This window comes from Lacerta agilis, chromosome 3 (genome assembly GCF_009819535.1).
Source record: "Lacerta agilis isolate rLacAgi1 chromosome 3, rLacAgi1.pri, whole genome shotgun sequence".
NCBI classification, from domain to species: Eukaryota; Metazoa; Chordata; class Lepidosauria; order Squamata; family Lacertidae; genus Lacerta; species Lacerta agilis.
In genome coordinates, this window is record NC_046314.1 from 76,478,575 (window position 1) to 76,501,834 (window position 23,260).

General features: G+C 38.9%; 1 protein-coding gene across 4 annotated transcripts in view; it reads left to right on the forward strand.

Moving 5' to 3' along the window:
* SDCCAG8 (SHH signaling and ciliogenesis regulator SDCCAG8) overlaps positions 1-23,260 on the forward strand; it is a 98,690-nt gene that overhangs the window by 20,321 nt on the left and 55,109 nt on the right. For all 4 annotated transcript variants that reach the window (XM_033144372.1, XM_033144371.1, XM_033144369.1 and 1 more), the window contains exons 12-13: positions 619-735; positions 11,269-11,411. In XM_033144372.1, the coding sequence (XP_033000263.1) occupies positions 619-735; positions 11,269-11,411 (260 nt within the window). The remainder of the gene's footprint in view (positions 1-618; positions 736-11,268; positions 11,412-23,260) is intronic.

The window sequence follows — 23,260 nt, forward strand, 5'->3', positions numbered from 1 at the left end:
GACATAAATATATTGTAGCTTGTATTGAGGTGAGTGGGGAGGAGATGTGTTCATATTGCCAATTCTGCAGGGACAGCACTTGCTTTCTTGCTGTGCTGCACAGTAATGAAACTACTGCAGGACAGCAGTAAAGATATGTCATTTCTGTTGCCTCAGTAATGGAATGTGTGTCCCTCCCTTTCCCACTGGCACCCACGTAAAAGGAGGAAATGCAGCTTTGTTGTGTCCAGCAATGCTACCACTTAGCTGAATATGATTCGCTATGTGATAGTGACAACATCACATCCAACATGCAATCCCTGATTTGCTGGGATCATCTGGATTGATAAAATGCAGAAAGAAATTGGCTCAAAGCAGCAGCAAATAGGGGAAACAGTAGCTGTGAGCAGTTGTGAACAGCCATGGAAAAGCAGCATAGGATTAGGAGGCTTATAACCAAGTGGGCTGGTGAGTTTGCACCACTTTTACTTTGAAAATATAAGTCTGATTTAGCCCTAAAATGAACTACTAAACAATAGATATGGAAAATAACCAGCAGAGGGCATCAAAAGCTCTCCTTGTAAATAAATATTGTTCTGTATCCTGAAACTACACACTGTTATCTATTCAATCTAACAGGTGTGTGGAGAAGTATCCTATCAGTTGAATCTTGCCAAAATGAAGAAGGATGAGGCAGAAAAGGAACACAGAGAGTATAGAATAAAAACTGTAAGGGAACTTGAAATTAAAAACCAGGTAAGAGACCATCATCAAGCTGTTGTTAGAAACTTGAATGTGTTTATTCTTCCAGTAGTGATAACTAGTTGTTATAGGTTCTAAATGGCAAGAAACCAGCTATTCCTAATAAAGAAATTGTATTCATCCTAAAAAAGTTGCAGGTATAAATGGCAATGCAGTACTTAAAATATTTCATCGTATGCCAAGCATAAACCAACATTCTCTGTGTATATATTATGTAATATCAATTTATATACATTTGTTTGTGGTCTGTCAAAAGTTAACACAGTAACCACTGTCTAATGCTAACAGCACTGTTTTTAAAAACACAAGTTAAAATACATATTCAGTTCTGTCTTGCCTTTCTAAAAACATATTTTTATTAATTAGAAATTAATAAGAAATCCAAAAATAAGATATTGCTCATTTAATATTGGCATTTTGTAGGCTTACTACTCTGTTGTGTCTTTCAGACTAGAGAATTTAACACTGGGTTCCTGTTAGAATGTATTCCTTATTAGTAAGCATTTAATATTGGGATAAATCACTACTAAATTAGGAAATTGGATATGTTTATATTGAATCCTCTGAAATGCCTTGTTATACTTTGCCTTTCTGCCAGTTTCAATTTTCACTGGCAGCACTGCAGAGCTTTGTATTAAATCCCTGTTCTCATTAAAATGCACATATATGTTATGGAACATGTAGTGCTGTGAATTGAAACTGTTCTGTTGCCAATAAATAGCCATTAAAATATTATTTGATACAGGAATGGTGTGATCTTTTGTAGAGTTTGTGAAAGGAAACTAATCCAAAGATGGCAGCTCTCAACACTGTATTCAGTTCTGTTCTAGAGGGTCCTTCAACCTCCAATGTGTGGGTGCCCCTTGTGTGTGTGGAAGTGTTTTCTGTTAAGTCAAAGCCACCATTAGATACAGCTCCTTTAAATCATTTGGTTATCTCATATCAGTACAGGTACCTTCAAAGTTTTTTGTAACATTTTTAAGGCCTACAGAGGCTTAAAACAGTTTGATATTAATGAATTGAGAAGTATGAGCAAGAGCATTTTGCGTGGCTCATAAACATGCTGATAAACTTTTGAACTAATGGTAAAATACCAATTTGGAACTGGAACCAGTATTATTTCCCTATAGCATGCAGTCTGTGCAGACTGCTCTATGCTGTCTGTTGGAAGCGGCATGGTGCCATGGACCCTAGTGAGAACTGCATTCCTGCAATCTGCTCCCAGAGTAAACAAGGAGTAGGGCCTAAACCCACCAGGACATGTACGAATCTGCCTCAGAAGTGATTATGATGTGCAGAAGTTTGCTGTGATTCGAGTGTGGGAGTAATAAGGACTTTAGGGAAGGACCATAGTTTAGTCATTGAATAGATGCTTTGTGTGCAAAATGTCCCAGGTCCAATCGCTGGGATCTCCAGATGTAACTGGGTCTGAAATCCTGGAGAACTGCTGCCCATCTTCTCAGACAATATTGAGCTAAATAGACCGATAGCCTGGCATAGAATAAGACAGCTTTCTATGTCCATAGCTTATGGAGAACATAGCATCCTAATGCAACAATAAATTGGGGGCTGTATGTCAATAACATAGCTGGAGCCAGTGGCAGGCATGGCAGGCACACACAGAGACAAACAAAGAAAGACACTCCTTTTTGCAGCAGAGAAGGGCAGACAACGTATTACCCTTTCAAGGAAAAAAGAGAAGGGGAGCACAATTGTCCTGAGCTCTTGGTCTACCTGGTGGCAAGTACGTTTGCCAAGTCCCCAGTCCAGGGTAAATCCACATGTCCAAAGTCCAGAATAAAGCAGTCTCGGAGATCCTGGAGCCCCCAAGCCAAGGTTCATCAACATGGGCAGTTGAGCAGAAACAGCACCTCAGCTCTGCTGCCCTTTTATACTTTGTCTGCTGATTGCAGCATCTAGTCTTGATGAGGCAGGTGAGCCTCACCTGCTCCAAGCCTACTCCAGCTCTGGTGATGGGTTCTGTTTCTCTGGTTCCTATGCAATGAGCTCCATCCCCTTGTCATCCTCCATCACCCTGTGAGTACTTCATACACCAACCTCTCCTTCCCCATCCCCAGCTTGCCCCGGTATGTCCCAGCCCCAGCTATACTCCTCACTGGGATCCTCTTCCTCCCGTTCCTCTTCTCCATTGCCTACCAGTTCATGAGAACAGTTTACATGGAGAGGAATGTGCACAGGGGTGAGTCTCCCCATAGCCTCCCTCCCTTGCAGTGGTGCCCCCTCAACTCCCAGGCAGCTAATTTTGGTGGCTGACATGTAGGCCAGAGAAGAATAAGCTATGGGATCACAAAGTGGTGCAAATATGGAAGACTTTACTAAAAAAGAAAATTGAAACATAGGTATAAGCAGCCAAACAAGTGTCAGGAACCTCCCTTTCCTGGAAAAAAAACAAAGAAAGCCAAATGCCCTAACATTATTAAGTCTGTAGTGGAGAGCCCAAGCTACAGGGGAAATGAAATGTTCTGCCACTTCTGGATCTTGCCACTTCTGTGATCAGATTTGCATAGTATATGGGTGACAGGAGGCCTCATTTAAAGCACATTTACATTTGCCAAGGGGAGCAGGGGGCATCTCCTGGCCTCTGTTCCTCCTGAAGGCAACTGTGTTTTTCATTTGTTTTACTATTGCATATTTATTGCACTTACACCCAAGTTGCTCAAGGCGGCATGCATTTAATCTCATCCCCACAACAGCCCTGCAAGGTAGGTTAGGCCGAGAGGCAGTGACTGGCCCAAGGTCACCCAGAGAGCTTCATGGCTTAGTGGAGAGACTGCCTTGCCCCACCCTCCGACCCTAGGAGTCCTCATAAGGGAGCTGGTCCTGGAGGAAGAACTGTGAGGGGGGAGACTCCGTCAGGCAAGGCCTCCTTCCACCTCCCTTGCCCCACCCTCTAGTCTCTGCTTCTCTCAATGTGTATTGTATTATTTTATGTACTGTGGCTTGCCGTTGTTTTATTAATTATAGATTAGAAATTATTTATTGTAAGTGTTGAGTGGATTTCTGTTTAACTTTTATATATTATTATTATTATTTAATACTATTCTAATGATGGTTGAATGTTACTTTTTTGATGTAGGTTACCTATTTTAAAGTTATGTTTTATTATCACATTTTTGTATTGCATTAGATTGTTATAAGATGTGCATTTTTTGTTTCTTCAGCTTGTAAACCGCCTTGAGTATTGTAAGATAGAAAGACGGTATACAAATTAAAAATGATGATGATGATGATAGTAGAGACTGGCCTTGAAAATTCAGACACGTATTGCTGTAAGCAGTTGAAAGATAAGAAACTGAATGAGCTCCAGTTTGTGTGTTGCCTGTTGTTGGTGTTGTAAATTAGCGCTAGAAAATAATTCAGAATTCATTGATAATTGTACTGGTTTTTTCCTGATAATTGTACTGGTTTTATGGAATACGGCGTAGAAAAGAGTAAATGCATATACAAAACAACTCATAGGAGTACTGGTTGCTAAACACTGCCCCAGACTAGTGGAGATTGGCATGTAATGTCATTTGCATGGAAACAGCAGCTACCAATTTCAAATAAAACAATGAATGAGAAGAAGTTACCAAATTAGCAGCAGCCAAGGGTGAGACCGGTTCAGATTCCAGTAGGAGAAGCAGGGTTCAAAACCAGAAGGCAGACAGGAGCTTGGAGATGGCTCCTGGTCGTGATCAAAGAAAGCATTGTAGAAGGTGGGTGAATGGAAAAAAATAGCAAAAGGAAAGCAAACAGGCAGTTCCTGCCCATCTCCCTTACCCCAAAGGAAGTCCCTCCCCCCCCCACAGTCCCCATTTTGGTCCCAGACTCAAAGGGTCAAGGTTGGGAGGTCCATTACCTGTCAGTACCATGGTTTATTGATGGTAGTGGTGATTGTTTTAATGGCCCCTTGTGCCCAGTGCAACCACTGCTGTACACATGAGGTGCACAAGCAGGAACTGTTAGTTGGCTCTGTTGCCTCTTGGAAGGAAAGAAAACAGAAGGAGTCATTGGCCCAGTGGCAGGGTTCCTCATCCTGCAAAAATATATTAAATTGGTAAATTGATCTATAAATAAACATTGGTTTAACTTAGTAAATAAAAACTCATTTTCTGGGAAACTCCTTTCTGAACCAATCCCATCGAATGTAAGGTAACCTCTCCTCCAGCAGAAAAGATTCACAAACAGTGGAGAGAAGTGTCCCTAGTTACTTGAGCTAACATGCCGCCTGCTCGCTGTAATTTGTGTTTCCCAAGGGCTTACTGTACTCCCTGAACATGAAACTAGGCTGCTGACTTGTATAGAGACACTTGTCCTAGGTAGACATTATATCAGTGGTTACTAGTCATAATAGCTATATTACCTCCAGTATCAAAAAATGCATGGCTCTGGGTACCAGCTGCTGCAGCTCGTGTGCTTTTTGTGGCCTTCCCATGAGAATCTATTTGGCCACTGTAAGAACACAATATGTAATTGCACTTGCTCTTTGCCTTACCCCAGCTAGGGTGTAAAACAAACTTCTTTGAGACCTCCCCATTTCTACAGCTATGAGGGTGGGAACCAGACTGATAGCAATGTACTGGCCCAGTCAAGACAGTACTCCAAAGGTATGCATTTTACTTAGTTTTGAGATTCTATATTCCACCATTAAAATATTTTCCCCAAGGGGGCTGTACAATAATGATGACAACAAAAGTAATAAACTGCTTAGAACTGCGGGCCACAAGACCAGCACTAAAGCACTTTGTATCAATACTGTGACAAAAGCACATAATGATAAGGGCAGACCATATCACAACAAAAGAGCATGTAATCTGGCAAGGCAGATCAAAAATATGACCTCTTCAAGTGGAATAATAATAATAATAATAATAATAATAATAATAATAATAATAATAATAATAGTAATAATAATAATATATTATTTATACCCCACCCATCTGGCTGGGTTTCCCCAGCCACTCTGGGTGGCTTCCAACAAAATATTAAAATACAATCTATATATATAAATGTTCAAGCTGGGTGTTTGTTGGCGAAAGCCTTGCTCCGTAACTGCTTGACCGATTCCCTTCAAATGTGGACACAACGTTCCATGGCAATATGGGAGTGATCTGGTGTACTTACATTGAAGAAAAACCACACCTATCAAACCTAAAAATGCGATTTTGTACAAAAAAAACATAGCGCTCTCCAGTGGACGTGAAACGCGGCACACTATAGAAAAACAGACAGGGAGGGAGGGGGAGCGGAACTTGAGGTCAGCTCAGCCAATAGGCTGCTGGCGGGGGAGTGGCCGGAACACGTTTCAACTGCCGCCGCAAAGACAACTCCTTGCTTCATGCTGCACCATTTGCAATTATACAACAGTAAGCAACAGAGTTTCAGGGTGACCAGGGTGAATGCGGGGGTGGCGAACAAATCACATCACAGGAGTTCAACAGGAGAAGCTGTGGTGAGGCAGGCGAAAGCAGGGGGGGAGACAGAGAGGTGCCAGGCGGAAGTTCAATGGGAGAAGCTGTGGGGAGGAAGGCAAAAACGTGGGGAAAGACGAACAGGAGGCAGGCAGGAGTTCAACGGGAGAACCTGTGGGGAGGCAGGCAAAAATGGGGGAAATATGGAGAGAAGGCAGGCAGAAGTTCAACAGGAGAAGCTGTGGGGAGGCAGGCGAAACGGGGGCAAAGACGGAGAGGAGGCAGGCAGAAGTTCTACGGGATGTGGGGAGGCAGGCAAAAATGGGAAATACGGAGAGGAGGCAGGCGGGAGTTCAACGGGAGAAGCTGTGGGGAGGCAGGTGAAAACGGCAAAGACAGAGAGGAGGCAGGCAGAAGTTCATCAGGGTAAGCTGTGGGAAACCAGGCAAAAACGGGGGGAAGGGATGACTGAAATGGGCCACACGGAAGTTCATGGGGATAAGCTGTGGGAAACCAGGCGAGAACGGGAAGGGGGGTTGAAGAGCCACAGTAAGGCATGGCCGGGCCAGCTAGTGGTATAATACAATAGGAAGGAAAGACAACCTCAGCTCCTTGTAGCGGAGTATGTCCGGGGACTCAATGACATACAGGCAAGACTGGCTGAGCCAAGAGACCCTGATGCCCATGGAATGGCAACTGTCATCGACTGGCAGGATGCAGAGTGTGGTGCGGGGCACCAGCTGGGGAACCTCCAGGGGAAGAAGGCTCAGAGCCAGGTGATTGGTGGTGGGACTGGGACAATGAATGGTCAGAGGGAGAAGAGGGAGCCTAACAGACTACACTATGACAAAGTTTGGCCTTTTCATAAGTATTAGTCACCATTGCATCAGCAAGACTTATAGCTGAACTTGGGCCACTTACCATCACAAGGAACTTTTGAACTTTTTCACAGACAGAAAGATTTAGTATTGCCAACCTCCTGTTCTGACTTTAAAAGCAACTGTCTGAACATGCATGACACCTTGTAGTCATGCATAGGACTCAAAAAGTGTACAAAGCAAGAACTAAGCCTTTTTGCAAAACATAGAATCCATGTTCACATAATTTCACTCTACTTCTATGGGCCAAAAGGCATCAGTGACCATCGTGGCCAGGTGGCTCACACCCTTTACTTCATTAGTTTAAAGGTAAAGGTAAAGGGGCCCCTGACCATCAGGTCCAGTCGTGTCCGACTCTGGGGTTGCGGCGCTCATCTCACTCTATAGGCCGAGGGATCCAGCGTTTGTCCGCAGACAGCTTCCGGGTCATGTGGCCAGCATGACAACGCCACTTCTGATGAACCAGAGCCGCACACGGAAACGCCGTTTACCTTCCCGCTGGAGCGGTCCCTATTTATCTACTTGCACTTTGACATGCTTTCAAACTGCTAGGTGGGCAGGAGCTGGGACCAAGCAACGGGAGCTCACCCCGTGGCAGGGATTCGAACCGCCGACCTTCTGATCAGCATTAGTTTACACCTCCCTTAAATCGGTCCTTCCTGAAGGCATAGTTGGTAGCATGAATTTACTGTATATGCATCCTTGGAGGCACCTTTTGGCAGGCACATTCTCCAACAAGTGCTTCAGAGCAATTAGTCACCTATCTTCCACCCAGGAATTAACAAGGGTGGCTTTTGAACATCCCACTTGGTGCCCACTTGAGAAGGTGGGCTCTTATTTCTTCCCCAGTTAGTTGCTATAGATTCAACTGCAGATATCAGAAGTCTGTCATGTCACCATACTGTTTCCCTTCACTTGGTTGTTTCCTTATCCTTTTCCTTATACTCTCAGAATGTATGGAAGCCCATATTCCTTTCTGTGCGCCAACAGAAGGCATATTGCCAATGAAAGGGGGGAACTGGAAATCCTCTTGGCGTAATGACGTTTTTTTTTTCCAGCCTTCAAGCGATTGGTGGATGACAGTGGTATCCCAGTTTCTTTTCTACCATGCCTTCATTCTTTAATTATCTGTTGCCTCCTTCAGTGGGTGGGATGTTTTAGTCTGCCTTTTTTTAAATAAAGATTGATGTGTTTTTAGCTTTTATTCAGTTTTAGTTCTATGTTGGTTTTAATATACACGCTATTTTTTGTAAGTCATTTTGAGTTACTTTTTGTTTAAAAAGCAACAAATAAATTCAGTTAATAATAACAACATACTACAATACACTTAATTCAATAAATAATAATAACAATCCATTTGACAGGAAGCCTGGTAAGGCAGGTGCAATCGATATAGCCTACAATTACTCCCTTCCCCACAACCCTCAAACCGATACTGGTACTGCACCTCATATGGATGCAACTAGTATAGATCAATTCCTTTTGCCTTGTCCTCTCAAGTCTTGCTTATACAGGTCAACTTACCTCTCCCAGTTTGATCCTCGTGTGCTGTATTGGTTACCACTGCCTCCACCAAAAGGAACAAACCTTTGTAAGAATACAGTGGACGCTCGGGTTGCTAACGCAATCTGTGCGGGAGGCGCATTCACAAGCCACAGCGTTCACAACCCGCGCCGTTGCATCTGTGCACATGCGTGACGCAATTCAGCACTTCTGCACATGTGCAAAGCGTGATTTAGTGCTCCGCATGCGTGAGCGCCGAAACCCGGAAGTAATCTATTCCGGTACTTCTGGGTTCGGTGCGTTCGTATCCTGAAAACGCGCAACCTGCAGGAAGCGCAACCCAAGGTATGACTGTATAAGACAACAGACTTTGAATGTTATGTGGCTGTTATTATGTAGAGAAGAAAAGAAAAATAGAATTTGCCCTGGCAAGATTTAACAAAAATGTATTGTGTGTGTAGAGCTTGTAATCATGCATAGAATCAGGTTGTTAAATTGAAATTTCCCATTTATTATTTAGATACATAGTGACTGAAAACATATTTAATTTGAAAATAGGTAAACACTTTACATAACATAGAAGGCTTTATATAACATAATGAATAAATACATAATTTTGTGACGTAAAAATACATTGCTTATTTTACATCTTAATTCTCACAGTCTTGTTAAGCTGCATTAGAATTACACTAATAGTCTTAGTGTTATATACATACATCACAAGAATTGTATTTTTATTAAACTAAGGTTTCAATATATAATTTTTCTGCACTAATCAGATCCTACAAAAATATACAGTAAGCAACAGTTGATAGTAGTTGCTGGGCAAACCAGTGTTCTCAAGGAACTGAAGTGTTCATGTTCTTCTGTTGATAGGGCCATAAATATTTATAGTTTGAGTGGAGTTAAATGGGCTTAATTCTTTTCTGGGTTATGATCACTGTTAATAACAACCATAACTGATAACCACTTAGTGATGTGGGCTGCAAAAGCTGGTGAATTGTCTAACATTGCCTCCCTATCCATTCTACTGATAGTTCCAGTTACAGGTGGGTAGCCGTGTTGGTCTGCCATAGTCAAAACAAAATCGAAAATTCTTTCTAGTAGCACCTTAGAGACCAACTGAGTTTGTTCCTGGTATGAGCTTTCGTGTGAAGAAGTGTATCTGAAGAAGTGTGCATGCACACGAAAGCTCATACCAGGAACAAACTCAGTTGGTCTCTAAGGTGCTACTAGAAAGAATTTTCGATTTTGTTCATTCTACTGATAGAAACCTCTGCTCAATCAAAGAATCTTCCAGCAGGAGAAGAGCGCCACTGGATGTAACCCACTTAATATTTCTACTATAAGACTCCACCAGGCTACAGCAAAGGGGAGAAGGGAGGCAGGGCACTTCATCAACTCTATTGAGAAATCAGTTTGTGCTTTCCCTCTCCATCAACTATCCTTCAGCACCAGCTACTCTTATCAGGCTGCAGTAGAGGAGACCAGCAATTTTTGGCTCCTCTCAAGGCTATTTTAATTTAAGTTAATTGAAAGAACTTGGTGGCTAAAAACTGCTGACTGAGTTTGCTTCCCCACCCCCCAAACACTCCAGTTTTCTTTAGAGTATAAGCCTAAGAGTCTTGTTTGTTATTGATCTTATGTTATCAGCTCTGGAAACCCTTATGGTCAAATAGCAGGGTGAAAATAATTTAAATAAATAAACTTGCCATAGTTACTCATGTATGTGAGTTGAATATAGAAATTATATTTCCATAGTAATCTGGAATCCTTTTTTAAATATGAAAGTTAGTTTAGGATATGGAAAGAACATTAAGTTAGCGTTTTAAGTGTAACACACATTTCTTTGTTGTTTCTGGGTGAAATTCATTTAAAATCTTTATCTTGGGATCTTGGGCTCAAACTAAATGAGAAGCTGTTTGCTCTCTGTACACAACCAAGATTAGCAGACACAGTATTGCCTTAAATCCCTAGGCTCAAACATCTGGCAGGTAGAGGGAGGCCATTTTCAGCAAAAGTCCTTTTATGTTGGAATATGCTTTTTTGTTGGTCCGACAGAACCTGAGCTGATTTATCTTGAGGGGATGGTATAAAGCCCATCTGTTCGCTTTAAATATTTCCCTTGAGAAAATAATGAGAGCTTATATTTATGCCTATAGTGTAGAATTATGAGGTTGTCTTGGCTTTAGTTGACAGTTGTCAAATTATGTTTGTTTTTCGTTTTAAACAAATGCCTTTCCGATTGTGTGTGTGTGTGTGTGTGTGTGAATGAATGGGTCAGAATGTCAAGGGGGAACTGGGGACGGGGACTTACAGTGACCCACCTAATTTCTATAGCCATAAACTGTTAAAAAAAGAGTCCTTGATATACTTAATAGTTTCTCATTTAATATTACCCTAATAAGAATATGGTAATTGTGGTGTTGGAATGTTAATAGGCTTATTTTCTATGCATGACTGCTGATACTGCTGCATTTATCTACCTATTACAGGTAGTTAAATAAGTTTTGGGGAGTTTATCTAAAGCTAGTAGCACTGAATAAAAAATAATGAAATTAGTAACTCAGTCTTTCTCATTCTCATTTCATTTTCTGTTGTAGGCAGGATTTTCTTTAAAGTGCCCTTTGATTTTTTTGTTATAGAATGTATATATGTGCAATGTTTGTGTTGTATGTAACTTCCTTTATTGTTATAATTGAATTTGCTGTGCTCCTCTGTGTGTTTTTAAGGAAATAGAGAAATTGCAAGTGGAGCTCAATGAATATAAACTGCGTTTGGAGCAAGCACTGCAGGATACAGCAAGAGCTAAGGAAGAATGTCTGAAACAAACAGAATTGCTGGGTAAAGCTGAGCACCAACTGCACCTCACCAGGTACCCCTTATCATATTTGGCCTTAGCACCAATTTCAATTTTATACTGCAAATTTTTGACAGCAGCTTATCCACAGTTGTTAGAGACTGATTCAGTGCACAGCTTTCAGGCATATTAGAAGTGAAGATGTACTGAGCAAAACATTCAGACAAGATGAAGCGTGGCAGGGATTTAGTGATAACAAATCTATTCATCCAGAGTATTCTTTCTGTTCATCTAAAGTATTCTTCAAACAATCACAGTGTTAAATGTCATCTTAGAACAATTTGTAGTCAGTAAAAGTTATATGCACCCAATTGTTCTTTCAAGATTCTTTGATGCAGTTGCTTTAAGGAACAATTGAGATTATATAGCACAGGCACGTCCAACAGGTAGATCGTGATCTACTGGTAGATCACTGGACATCTGTGGTAGATCACTGGCTCCCCCCAAAGAAGCTCAACAACTTTGGCTCCCCTAAAAAAAGCTCAATATTTTTGCCCTGTACCCCCCCCCCCAAAAAAAACTGGGGATTTCCTTCTCCCTTTTAAAAAAAAGAAACCTGAACAATTTTGATCTGAATGCCTAAAAAATGGGCCTTCCTCCTCCCCAAAAAAGCTGAACAACTTTGACCTGAACCCCCCAAAAGGGGGTAGATCACTGCCAGTTTTTAACTCTGTAAGTAGATCGCAGTCTCTTGGGAGTTGGCCACCCCTGATATAGCACATTGCTCTCCAGTTCCTTATTGATGTGTGAAAGCTGAAAATAGCTATCACTTTCCTAGTTACTGATTATAGTTAGTTAGATGCATGCGTGGTCTTCAGAGAAAATTGATGACCATGCATAAAACAGTCAGTTCTATGCCAAAAATGTTTGTGTGGTAGACAAGCAACTAACTACACACACAAAAACTTTCTGAAGTTTGTGCATTTTTCTCTTAACAGTAGCCCCATTACTCTTAACAGCTGCCTGCTCTCACTGAGCTTGATTAATTTAACACTTCAAACTCATTACTGTTTCGTTTTTTAATCTGCAGCATGAACTACTTTCTGGAAAGGAAGTAAAGATTTAAAAGTGTGCCAGAAACCATTTAGATTTGTAGTATTAGTTGGGTCGAGTACATGTATGTGCATACAGACTCACACAATGGATATGGATATGGGAGATTATAGTATGCTTTTTAAATGATCACACCATCCTCTCTTTTTTTAAAGAAATGATGTAAATATAGATCATGGGCTAGTAGCAGATGGGGAGAAAAACACCCTTCTTACAGCCTGTATTTAGAGAACAAATATGCTAGAGGTTAATGAACTTGAAAAAAGTTTTGGGTAAGTTGTTAAGACAGCAAAAGTTTTGATTTTGCAGGACTTCTTTTATAATGATTTGTTGTGATAGTTAACCAAATGGTTTACCAATTTCCATCCGAAGGCTAATCATACAAGTTATGAAGCTGTGTGGTGTCTTGGAGAAAATCCAAATTGTAGATAGCTTTTCTGAAAAACTTCCACATTCTTAATAAGGTATACTAAGAGCTTAATTAAGTTAAGCATCCAAATAAGTGATTCACATTAATGATGAGACAATACTACTTCAGGGTTACATAAGCATGTAGTCTGCAGAAAATTGTTTTAGATGTTTGATTGCAGAAGATGGATGGGTTTAACAGTGATATTCGGCTTTGCTTTCTTATGGCTTAAGAATTGTTATTGTTGCTATCTTACAGCTTTCCAAAGTATAACTTGTCATGACAACATTTCTCCAAGTGATATTTTCCTCATATTCCCTTATTGTTCTCATGTTGGTCTAACAACTAGACTTCCTTATTTGTGATAATGTGAAATGGGTGGGGAACTGCAAAATCCTGGTCTGATGAATCACTCATGACCACCAGTCTTTTGTAATTGTTTGCTTTCCTGCACTGTGTTTTCTTATCAATTACTTTTGTTATGGTTTAGCATCATATGTCAGTGTTATAGTTTTAAATTGTGGTCTTCTCCATCTTGAGTCATCAAATGAAGTACAGATTGCATTTGTCTCCCTTTGTGGAGCATTGCTGTTTTGAAAGAAGTACGTCATTTTTGTGGGAGGCTTTTCGTGTCTGCAGGTGTAGTTGAGTGGCCTATGTTTGGCCCTTCTAACACAGCTGAAGTTTTATTACTGTTGTACCCATAAAGGAAGTGAGGCTGCTTCTTTCCTTAGGCAGACAATTCAGTGGTTAATTTTTAAAACAAAAGGAAGTTTAGGAACATCAAAAGCAACCTTATACCAAGTCAAAACACTAATCCATTTAATTTAAAGGTTCAGTTTATTCCCACATAGTATAGTATTTCTGATTGTAAATAACTAAATAATTGCAGTTAGATGTCTTGTTAACATGCAGATATTGAAAAATAAAACAGTGTAGGGGGGGAAAGCACAAGCATGCATGGCATCTGAATTCAGTTATAGTATAGTGACTTGAAAGACTCACACATCCTGTCTTTGTGGTCCATCTGTCTCAATTCTCTTAACCTTTTATCCACCAACATAACAAGAAACTTGCTTTAAAAAATAAGTGGATATCTTCATGTTCAGAAACAGCTCAACTTCACACCAGGAATTGAGATACTGTATGATTATGATTTCTAGCCTTTTGTAGATCCAAGCATGATATAAATTTCCAATAGAAAGAGGAATGAGTGTTGTAACTAAGTGCAAATATGTACTGTTATTCCTAATTATGACAGTTTTTTCTTTTAATCTGCCACACTAAATCCTGTAATCCCCCCCAAATCCCCCCATATATTGCAGGGGTATCTTCTCTCATATGAAATTCAGGTTTAAAACTGTCACCCGTCAACTTTTTATTCTCCAAAAATGACTTCTCGAAAATAGTGCTTCCCTCCATCCCAAAAAAATAGTTTAGCTACCTGTAAAAAAAAAGTTTGTATTTGGTCTTCGTTCTGCTTTTTCCACTAAATTTGCGGAAGCATGTTTTTTATCTATTTATATTTCATTTGTTTCTGATAGTTTTGATGGCAAAAATTAGGCTCGTGTTTCAGTGGCAGTAAATACGGATTATAATTTTATTCTGTTTTAGAGATGGTTGAGATGGTTACCAAAATAATAAATACTTAAAACTTTCATGCACTTTGTTTTTCTATAGATTTTTAGTTTGCTCTGTTGTAAAAGTAGACTACAGTATGTGATTCCTATGTTTCAGTCATGGGTCACTCTTATTTCTTCTGTCACATTGGAATGACAGTCACTTGCCTGAAATGATGTAGTAAAAACATACATGGGTGGGAGTGTCATTCAGTTACACTGCTTCTAGGTGTGTATTTACAGTTGCTGTCAGGCATGCATGTGTCCTTCAAATGTTACAAAAATATTAGACTAATCCATGGTGGAAACATAAATGCCTATAATATGTGTCGTGTCTTGCTGACCCAGACTGTGATGAGTCTTCTGTGGGTGGGAATTCCATATTGCGGTTTCAATGCCTACTAAAGATGTTTTTATTCAGACAGACCTTCCCAGAAGGGTGATTACAGCCATGCTGACTGTCAGTTTTATGAAATGGCAGAATATGATTTTATATTGTTTTTATATGTTCTTACTATTGCCTTTTGTTTTTATAGAACTCTTGTTGAACATTGCTTTGAATTTCCCCCCCAATATGAAGTGATTCATAATTTCATTAAATAAATAAAATAGATCACCCCCCCCCGAAACTGACTTTGTACATGTCCTTGCAGTCTTTGTTAGTTGTGCAGGTGGTATACTTGAAAGTGTGCTCTTGATCAAGCCTGAAGGAGGCAGTGAGACATGGAGTGGAGGTGGACAGAGCTTGCTTGACAGAGCACAACGAACTGCACAGAGCCTAGGGCTTGCTGATCAGAAGGTCGGCGGTTCGAATCCCCGCAATGGGATGAGCTCCCATTGCTCGTTCCCAGCTCCTGCCCACCTAGCAGTTTGAAAGCACATCAAAGTGCAAGTAGATAAATAGGTACTGCTCCGGCGGGAAGGTAAACGGTGTTTCCGTGCGCTGCTCTGGTTCGCCAGAAGCGGCTTTATCATGCTGGCCACATGACCTGGAAGCTGTACTCCGGCTCCCTTGGCCAGTAACACGAGATGAGTGCCGCAACCCCAGAGTTGTACACGACTGGACCTAATGGTCAGGGTTCCTTTTACCTTTAAGGTCACTTTACTGCTGCCTTGATTCTGGTTTGCCCAGGCATTCTGTAGACCTGTATCTTTAAAAATTCTTGATCATTTGATTCATGCTTGCATCTTTTATTCCTCAATCCAGTTAATATTTCTGTTGTGTAAATAGTTCTAAATATAATTGGTTGAGAGAAATCCATCAATACCATCCAACTGTTCTAATGAACTGGAAAAGTAAGTTGGGTGATTGGCTGAACTGATGCAAGTTTGAAAAAAATAGTGTTCGTTGGCTATTTATTTTTATTAAGAGTGAGTAAAATTCACCACTATTCTACAGATCATTTGGATTGTTACTAGCTCTAGATACTCCAGACAGCTCCCCCCCTTCAACTAACACTGAAGTGTAGGTGAAATGCCTAGCTCATCCATACTATGGTTACTTCTTACATAGATTACCATAATACTGTCAATTTGAAGCTGCTCTTGTGAATGGTTTGGAAATAGTTTATCCCTGTTTTCTCCATGTCCTAGCAGGATATGTTGCAGGAAGCAGTTAAAAGAATTCTTTTTTAACTGCACTGGGACCGATTCCAAGGTGTTGGTTATTATTTACAGAATCATAAATGTCCAAGTCCCTGTCTTTGCTCTTATTTTTTGGAAAGTGAAATCCTATAGTATTTGGTTAAGGCTTTCTCAGTTGTAGTGCCACAATGAATGGAATACTTTGACTGGGGAAGCCTGCCTCGAAAGGCAATTAATTTTCAAAAATAACAATGCATATTAATTAGAACAATTTTTTCTTCTTTTTCCATGTACACAAGGAACTTCAGAACATGATGTCTAATGTTTCCTGTAGTCAGTTTATGGTCTACTCATATGTCTTCCTAGTTTGTGCCTAGGACAGAGGTTCAAATGCATACTGTTAGTCTTAATGGACTTGAAAACCTATCTATTGATTTTCAGACCATTTTGCAGCTTTTGACATTTACTGAAATGGTGGGTACAATGTATTGGAAACTCCTAATGAGAGTTTTACAAGCATATGTTGATGGTTTTATACAACTCAGATTCATTTCTGCAGAGCTTGTGCCTAAGAAGCTCCATGAGGATTGTGCCCAGTTTGAACAGTTGAAGTGTCAAATTATTCCATATTATTTTGCCGGTAATAGTTCATAGGGTTTACATTTCAGCAGAAGAGCTCAACGTTATTCCATGACTGAAAAGCAGAAAAAATCATTTGAAAATCACATTTTTCAAGACAATGGTTTTGAAGGACATACAAAAGCGATTAGCAACACCGCATCCATTTTAGCTTCAAATACCTACTGTTTATCAGTGCTTCTAGTAGCCTCTAGCACACTTTCAACTGCTTCATTGGCATTAATTGAAGTCCATGTATAATAAATAAGGCACATAAATTAAACCTGTCATTCTGTTGCCCAGGTTCTTGCAACATAACTAAGTTTCTTAGGTTTTGCTGTTTTGGTTATAATGTTGGCAGCATGCTTTGCTGGAAGAATGAATTTATGTGTGTTGCTAATATGTACAAACTACTGGTTTTAAAAAGAAATTTCTCTTCACTGCCACTCATAAATATTCCAGGTACTTAATAACTACTGCTGTACTTCTAAATATTGTCTGCTACAGAGAAGCAGAATTTTATGGGGTTCTTAAAAAATATACTGGCATATGAGATGTTCACTCATATTTATATAATTGATGTGAAAAATTGTAACAGTCTAGATTGCATTACTGACAAAATATCAAATAAATACTCACCGTAAAAGCTAGAATCCATAATAGCACATATCAATGGAAAAATATAGTTGGCACAAGAATGATTCTTATTTTTAAAAAATATGTAATTTCAAAAAGATTACCTGGAAACTTATAATTGAAAAGAAGTATAAAATCCTGAAATAAGATAACATGCTTAATAAACTCCTTAGTGTCTGTTTTATATGTTTATTTTTCATTAAATTTAGGATTGCTTGTAGTTCAGTCAACATTTATTCCTATCTGTTTTTCATATACAAAGGCATTGGGATGCCAGGAAATAAACTGTTAACGGAGAATTAACTTCTTTGGCATGCTTTCATACTTATCTTCCAAATTAAAGAAAATGAAATGGGCAGAAGCAGAGTGTAGATTACCTCCTTTTTGTCAAAAAATGGTGGGAATTTGAAAATTAATAATAAAAAAGGGAACAGATGCAGTAACATGCCAGAGGGAGATTAATGTGGAGAGTAAAATCTGTGAGCAACAAAACTGAAGCAAACTGAATCAGTGGGAGGTGGTTGTACAATCAAAATCAGGATAAAAGAGAAATTACAAACAACCCTGCACTTGTCAAAGTAGTAGTAATGAAATCCTGACTCTGCCAGCAGTGAGAACCTGTGTTAGCACTTTGGGGTAAGGATGGTAGCCGGGTGCCAGGTAGGAGGGCAGTGTTAGGTTGCTGGGCAGCAGCCATCTTGTGTAGAACAGATGGCACTGAAAGCTGGCAGGGGAGGGGCTCCTTAGCAGAACTAATCAGACAGTAACAGATAGGGCAGCTGGGAAGACTGACCACAGAGAGGGAAACTGCAGGATAGCTGCAGAGTTCCATGATGTTTACAGTGGTGTGCCCATTGGTCTGATAGAAGACCTTGCAATGCCTTTTTACTGCAGAAGGCACAGAAAAACTTTTGTTAACTGGGCAGTTTATCTGAAAATTTTGCAACATAGGGAATGCATAAAGCCAGTGATGAATTGATGTTACGAATTCATGAAAGTGTTTGCCATATATATATATATATATGCATACTTACATTCCTTTGAAGTATATTGCAAGGCTTATAACCCACGATCAGTACATTTTGCTCATTTTCATTTCAAAGTGTGTTCATTTGAAATAAAGTGAAAGCCATTTTTGTTAATTCAGATCACATATTGGTGTCATCGATACATGCGGGATGCGTTAGGATTAGGAGCTATACTGAAATCAATACAGTTTGTAATATTTTTCTCAGTGCCCTTTAATAAGGGGGCACCAGATTTTGCCTTCTGTGTGTAATAATCACTGTGTCTCAGGATGTTAACTTTTAATCATGACATACATCTTTATGTTGCCCAGCCACCATTCAGTAGTAGTCAGGGCTACTGGTTGACTTGTGGAGAAGAAACGTTGAAATAGTGAGCCCAAAAAAGAAAGAAAAAAGAAAGAATTGTGTATTAAAATTAATTTAAATGCTACTGAAGAAATTGACTCGATACAAAGGATGCTTACCATAACTAAGTGACCCAGGATAAACGATAATAACACTTTGAACAAAAATCAATAGATGTGCATTATATATTTCTTTGTTGAACAAAGAAAATTGCGGCTCCTACTTCTGTTTTTCAACTTCTGTATTTTTCTCTTTGCAGAAGGTTTATGGCTTGGCTCAATTATTCATTTTGAGAGGGGAGGGGAAGAAACATTACAGGGATTTGAAATAGGTGGTATAACAGAGCCATATGCTATTTGTGCATCAGTTTCTGCAATATATCTAATTTGGGGCTGTCGGGAAAAATTAGACTTATTTGATATAGCAGCCTATTAGTAAATGACTCGGGTAGATTTGAAAGTTGCCATTTGTTCTCCTTAACTGAATCTTGCAAGCATTCTGTTTCCCAGAGCTATTCTGTGAAAATATCTTGGTTCTTTGTCCTGCAGCTGTACAAACCACAAATATTTCCACAACTGAAAAGAAGGTCTTGCTTCAGGTAATTTTATAAAAAGGGGTTGGAACAATTAATAATCCTCTATTGTTTTCAAACTGCGCAAATCTGGTTGGGAAACTTACCCATTCCCTTGACTGCCTAAAATAGTGTAACGTGTTAATTTAGTTATAGAGATGTAAATAAATTAGCTGTTCTGCATTATTATGGAAGGAGATATTTACCTGCCACCATTTAGCCCATACGTTGCTTTATGATGACAGATATCAAATGATTTGGAATAAATCGGCTCTCTTGTTTTCTGGCAGTGCCTGTAGTAATCATTACTACGTTGTACTTTATAAACTGTCAGTTAGCTGCTACCTTGTTATCTTCTGTTTTATAATTATTGTTCTTTTAAAAAATATAATATTTGAAATCAGTGTTTCCAAAGCCATTAATGAAGTATTAATTGGGAAAGAAATATGCTTTAAATTCTAACAGCTAGCCATATTGTGACCATGTTGCTATAGCTTTAGTTTTTTTATTACTTGAAGAGGGATAGGAGATTTTATAGCCTGATTCATTTCCCCCCTAAAATGAGAAGGATTTATAAATGCATCTGATGATATAGAGCAGTTCATTTGCAAAATTTATACTGATACTAGTCTGGTAAGAGAAAACTAATGCACATGCCCATCGGTTGTTGAAAGATGCCTGTTATCTATATTTATTACAGTAGATATTTGTGAGTGACATCCTATTATTATCCCCCCCCCCAATTTGTTCAAATGGGAGAAAGTTACTCAATATTTTTTAATTATAAAATGCTTTTAAGAGCATGTATATTAGATTTCATAGTTTTGACATTATAAAAATATAATATTTAGTTGTTCGGGCTTCCAGCATGTATTTTATGTGGCAGATATGTTTACCTTTACAAAATATGGTGAAAACGTAAATGCAACCTTGTGGTGCAAATTTTAATTTTTTTATATAGATATAGATATATATGGTGCTGCATAAGAGCAACCGGTGCCACTATAATTAAAAGACACATTTACATTCTTTCTATGCAAGGGCCATTAATTTCTTTCCTGGGGAACTGTAATCAACTAGACTGAAAGAGATTGATTCTTCAAGACTTTAAATGAAGGTTATTTATTTGAAAGCTAGATCACTGGCATGGTTATAATCATGTTTTCTAAATAAATTAATAAACCTTTTATAGTCTCCTATATGCTAAAGGAATTTGTAAAAGAAGATGCTTTAATACTTTACCCTGGATCCAGCCTAACATGGCATAGAAATAAAGATGAGGAGCAGAAAAACCTCAAATGAGCAGTTACTTGTATCTTTCCCATCTGCTAACTCTCTTCCGTCCCTGGTCTATTCGATTATGACAGGGAGCAAACTTCTTCCCTGCTCAATAGATGCATTTTATCCATGGCAGCCTGATTGCCACACCAACTGTCCCACTACTCTGAGTCCTGCCTGCCTCGTTCCTGCAGTCTGTGAGCATTTTGCAGCAGTGCAGCTGGTATATGGCTTCTTGTCCTGACTATGGCTATTCCATGTTGCCAGCAGAGCGTTACTTGTAAGAAGCTCTAAAAGCAATTAGGTGCATAGGTAAGAGGAGAGGACGCTATATAGCAGACCTTTCTGGAAGAGTTTGAACCTTCGTATTCCCTTGGTCTTCTACTAGGGCAATTTAAAACCCAAGGGGCATATTATTGTAAAGACAAGAAGTATGCACGATACATTAAAAATCAGATCCCAAATTGAATGGCTATTTTTTTAATTTGTGTAAATAATGTTTAAAGCTTTTTGAGGATCCATTTATGGCATTTTAAGAGATTATATTATATTGTTGCTGTTCGGGGAAAGGCTTAGACTAGATATTTTGTTTATAGTGTTGGATAGCATTTTAAAAACAGTTACAAAGTGGAATGGTGTTTCTGCTAACTTTCTGACACATTTTTCTCCATGGTAAAGAAAGCTACCTTGTAATTTGGATATCGCTCAAGACAACAGTTTGTAAGGTGTTTATTTTTTCCAGATAAGTAAAACAGTTTAAGAGGCTGGTTAATAATTCAATAGTAAGTGGCTATCGGAACCAATTTATGAAAAGCAGATGCATGCCTGAATAGCTCTGCATAATAGATCCTGGGAACAATGTGAAATGTCTCAAAGTAGCTGCGTGGCTCTTTCTGTTAACTTGTGGAAAGTACTTGAATAGCAATCTGGATACTCACACGGACCAAATAAGAGACATTTTTTAAAAGAAAAATTATCACTGCTGCCTTTTTAAAATGCAACCAGGTTAGTTACTAACCTAGCTATAGCTGTTATTTAGTTCTAATGTAATACTGTAACACAAAATATTATACACTAAGAATTTCTGTGTGAATGAGGTCATTCCTCTGTTCTTTTTTATCCTTAATTGTGCAATTTTGTTCATAATTTTCCATCTCATTTTTGCCTTAACTTAAACAAGGTGTATTTTATTTCTGCTTTTCTGCACTCTTTTTGTCATGATTTTCCCTTTTCTCTATTGCATAGTTGCTAAATAGGTAAAGTGCACTGTGCAAGGTTTTACAGAAAGGGGGAAATTATTATTATTTTGCAGGATTTTAAAATGGCCATTAAATATCCTCTTATTTTACTTCTCTATTGTCTTCTCCACACTGAAAAAGTAATTTTCACAAATGGAGAACTGTCCAGCTTTGTCTTTTGCTAGGGATTAAATCTATGCCGACAGTTCTTTTGACAATGACCTTGAGGGGCTTTGCATCTTGAAGAAGAAAGCAGAAGCTTGCGGTAAACAAAGTTCACTTCTGACAGATGGATTGAATGACAGAAAGGTTGCGAGTGCCAGAATAGCCCTGGCAGAGGAGGAAATGTTCAGTGGAATCCAACAGGAGAGGAGGTGTGAACAGGTGCAGGGTTGCTGACGGAAGGGGAACCAGATGGAAGGAGCCAGAGCCAGTTTATTTAAAGGAAAAGGCAGAAAACACTGAAAGGCTGCACAATCAGTGGCTAAAAGTGTGCATGGAAGAAGGTAAAAAGGAGACAGCAAAACTGCACAGTGGGATATCAAGCACTTAGCGTAATGACAGTAATTGTGAGTTTAGTTGGAAAGTTGCTATTAAAATCCATTCATCCATTGCTCTCAATAACATAAAGTGTTTAAAACACTTTTTAAATTGACAAGGATATTGCTTTGTCTGTCAATTTTTTGTAATGTTAACACACAAAAGTTATGATTAGGAAAATGTTGTAGTTCAGGCAAGCCAAATCAAGATGATAGCAAGATAAGACTTGAGTATTAACTACAGTGTAATCTCCATATTTTTTTATCCCTTTTGTGAGAAAATACTACATTTTGAGGGGGGATGAGGAAAAAACCACCCTACCTCCCCAAATATTATCTTCTGTGAAATATTTGTATCTTATTGTGCATTTTTGCATCTGTTAATTGTTGCTCAAGCCTTGTAGAAGGGCGCATTAAAGTGTGAGATATGATGGAACCTCTAATTTTCTTATGACATTTGAGGTCAGCTTACACCTTTTTTAGTACTCTCCTGTTAGGATGAACATCTGAAGACCTGCTGTTTAACTCTTAAGACAAAGTCCAAAACTCCAATATCTGGCTGATTTGCTCACTCACTATGTGCTGGATTGTGACCTTCCTCTGTAGCAGAAATAATGCCCACATCTGGTGTTCAGTTGAGCTGGGTTGTGTATCCACTTCTATTTCAATAACTATTTGTAAAAAGTCATAACTAACTTATGTGTGTCTTCCTTAGGACTTTTATTGATTTTTCTACATCTATTCTGCCATAATTAGTATAAATGCTTAATTTTTAAAATAAAGAATTAAATACTTAGTAACAGAACATTTTCAGTATACATATAATTCCTAGAATAAACATGTAATATTTTCAAAAATTTATAAACAGTAATTATTATTTTAAAAGAATTACCCACAGGAACATTAGCTTCTTTTAAAGGTTCATAATATACTACTGTTCTAAACT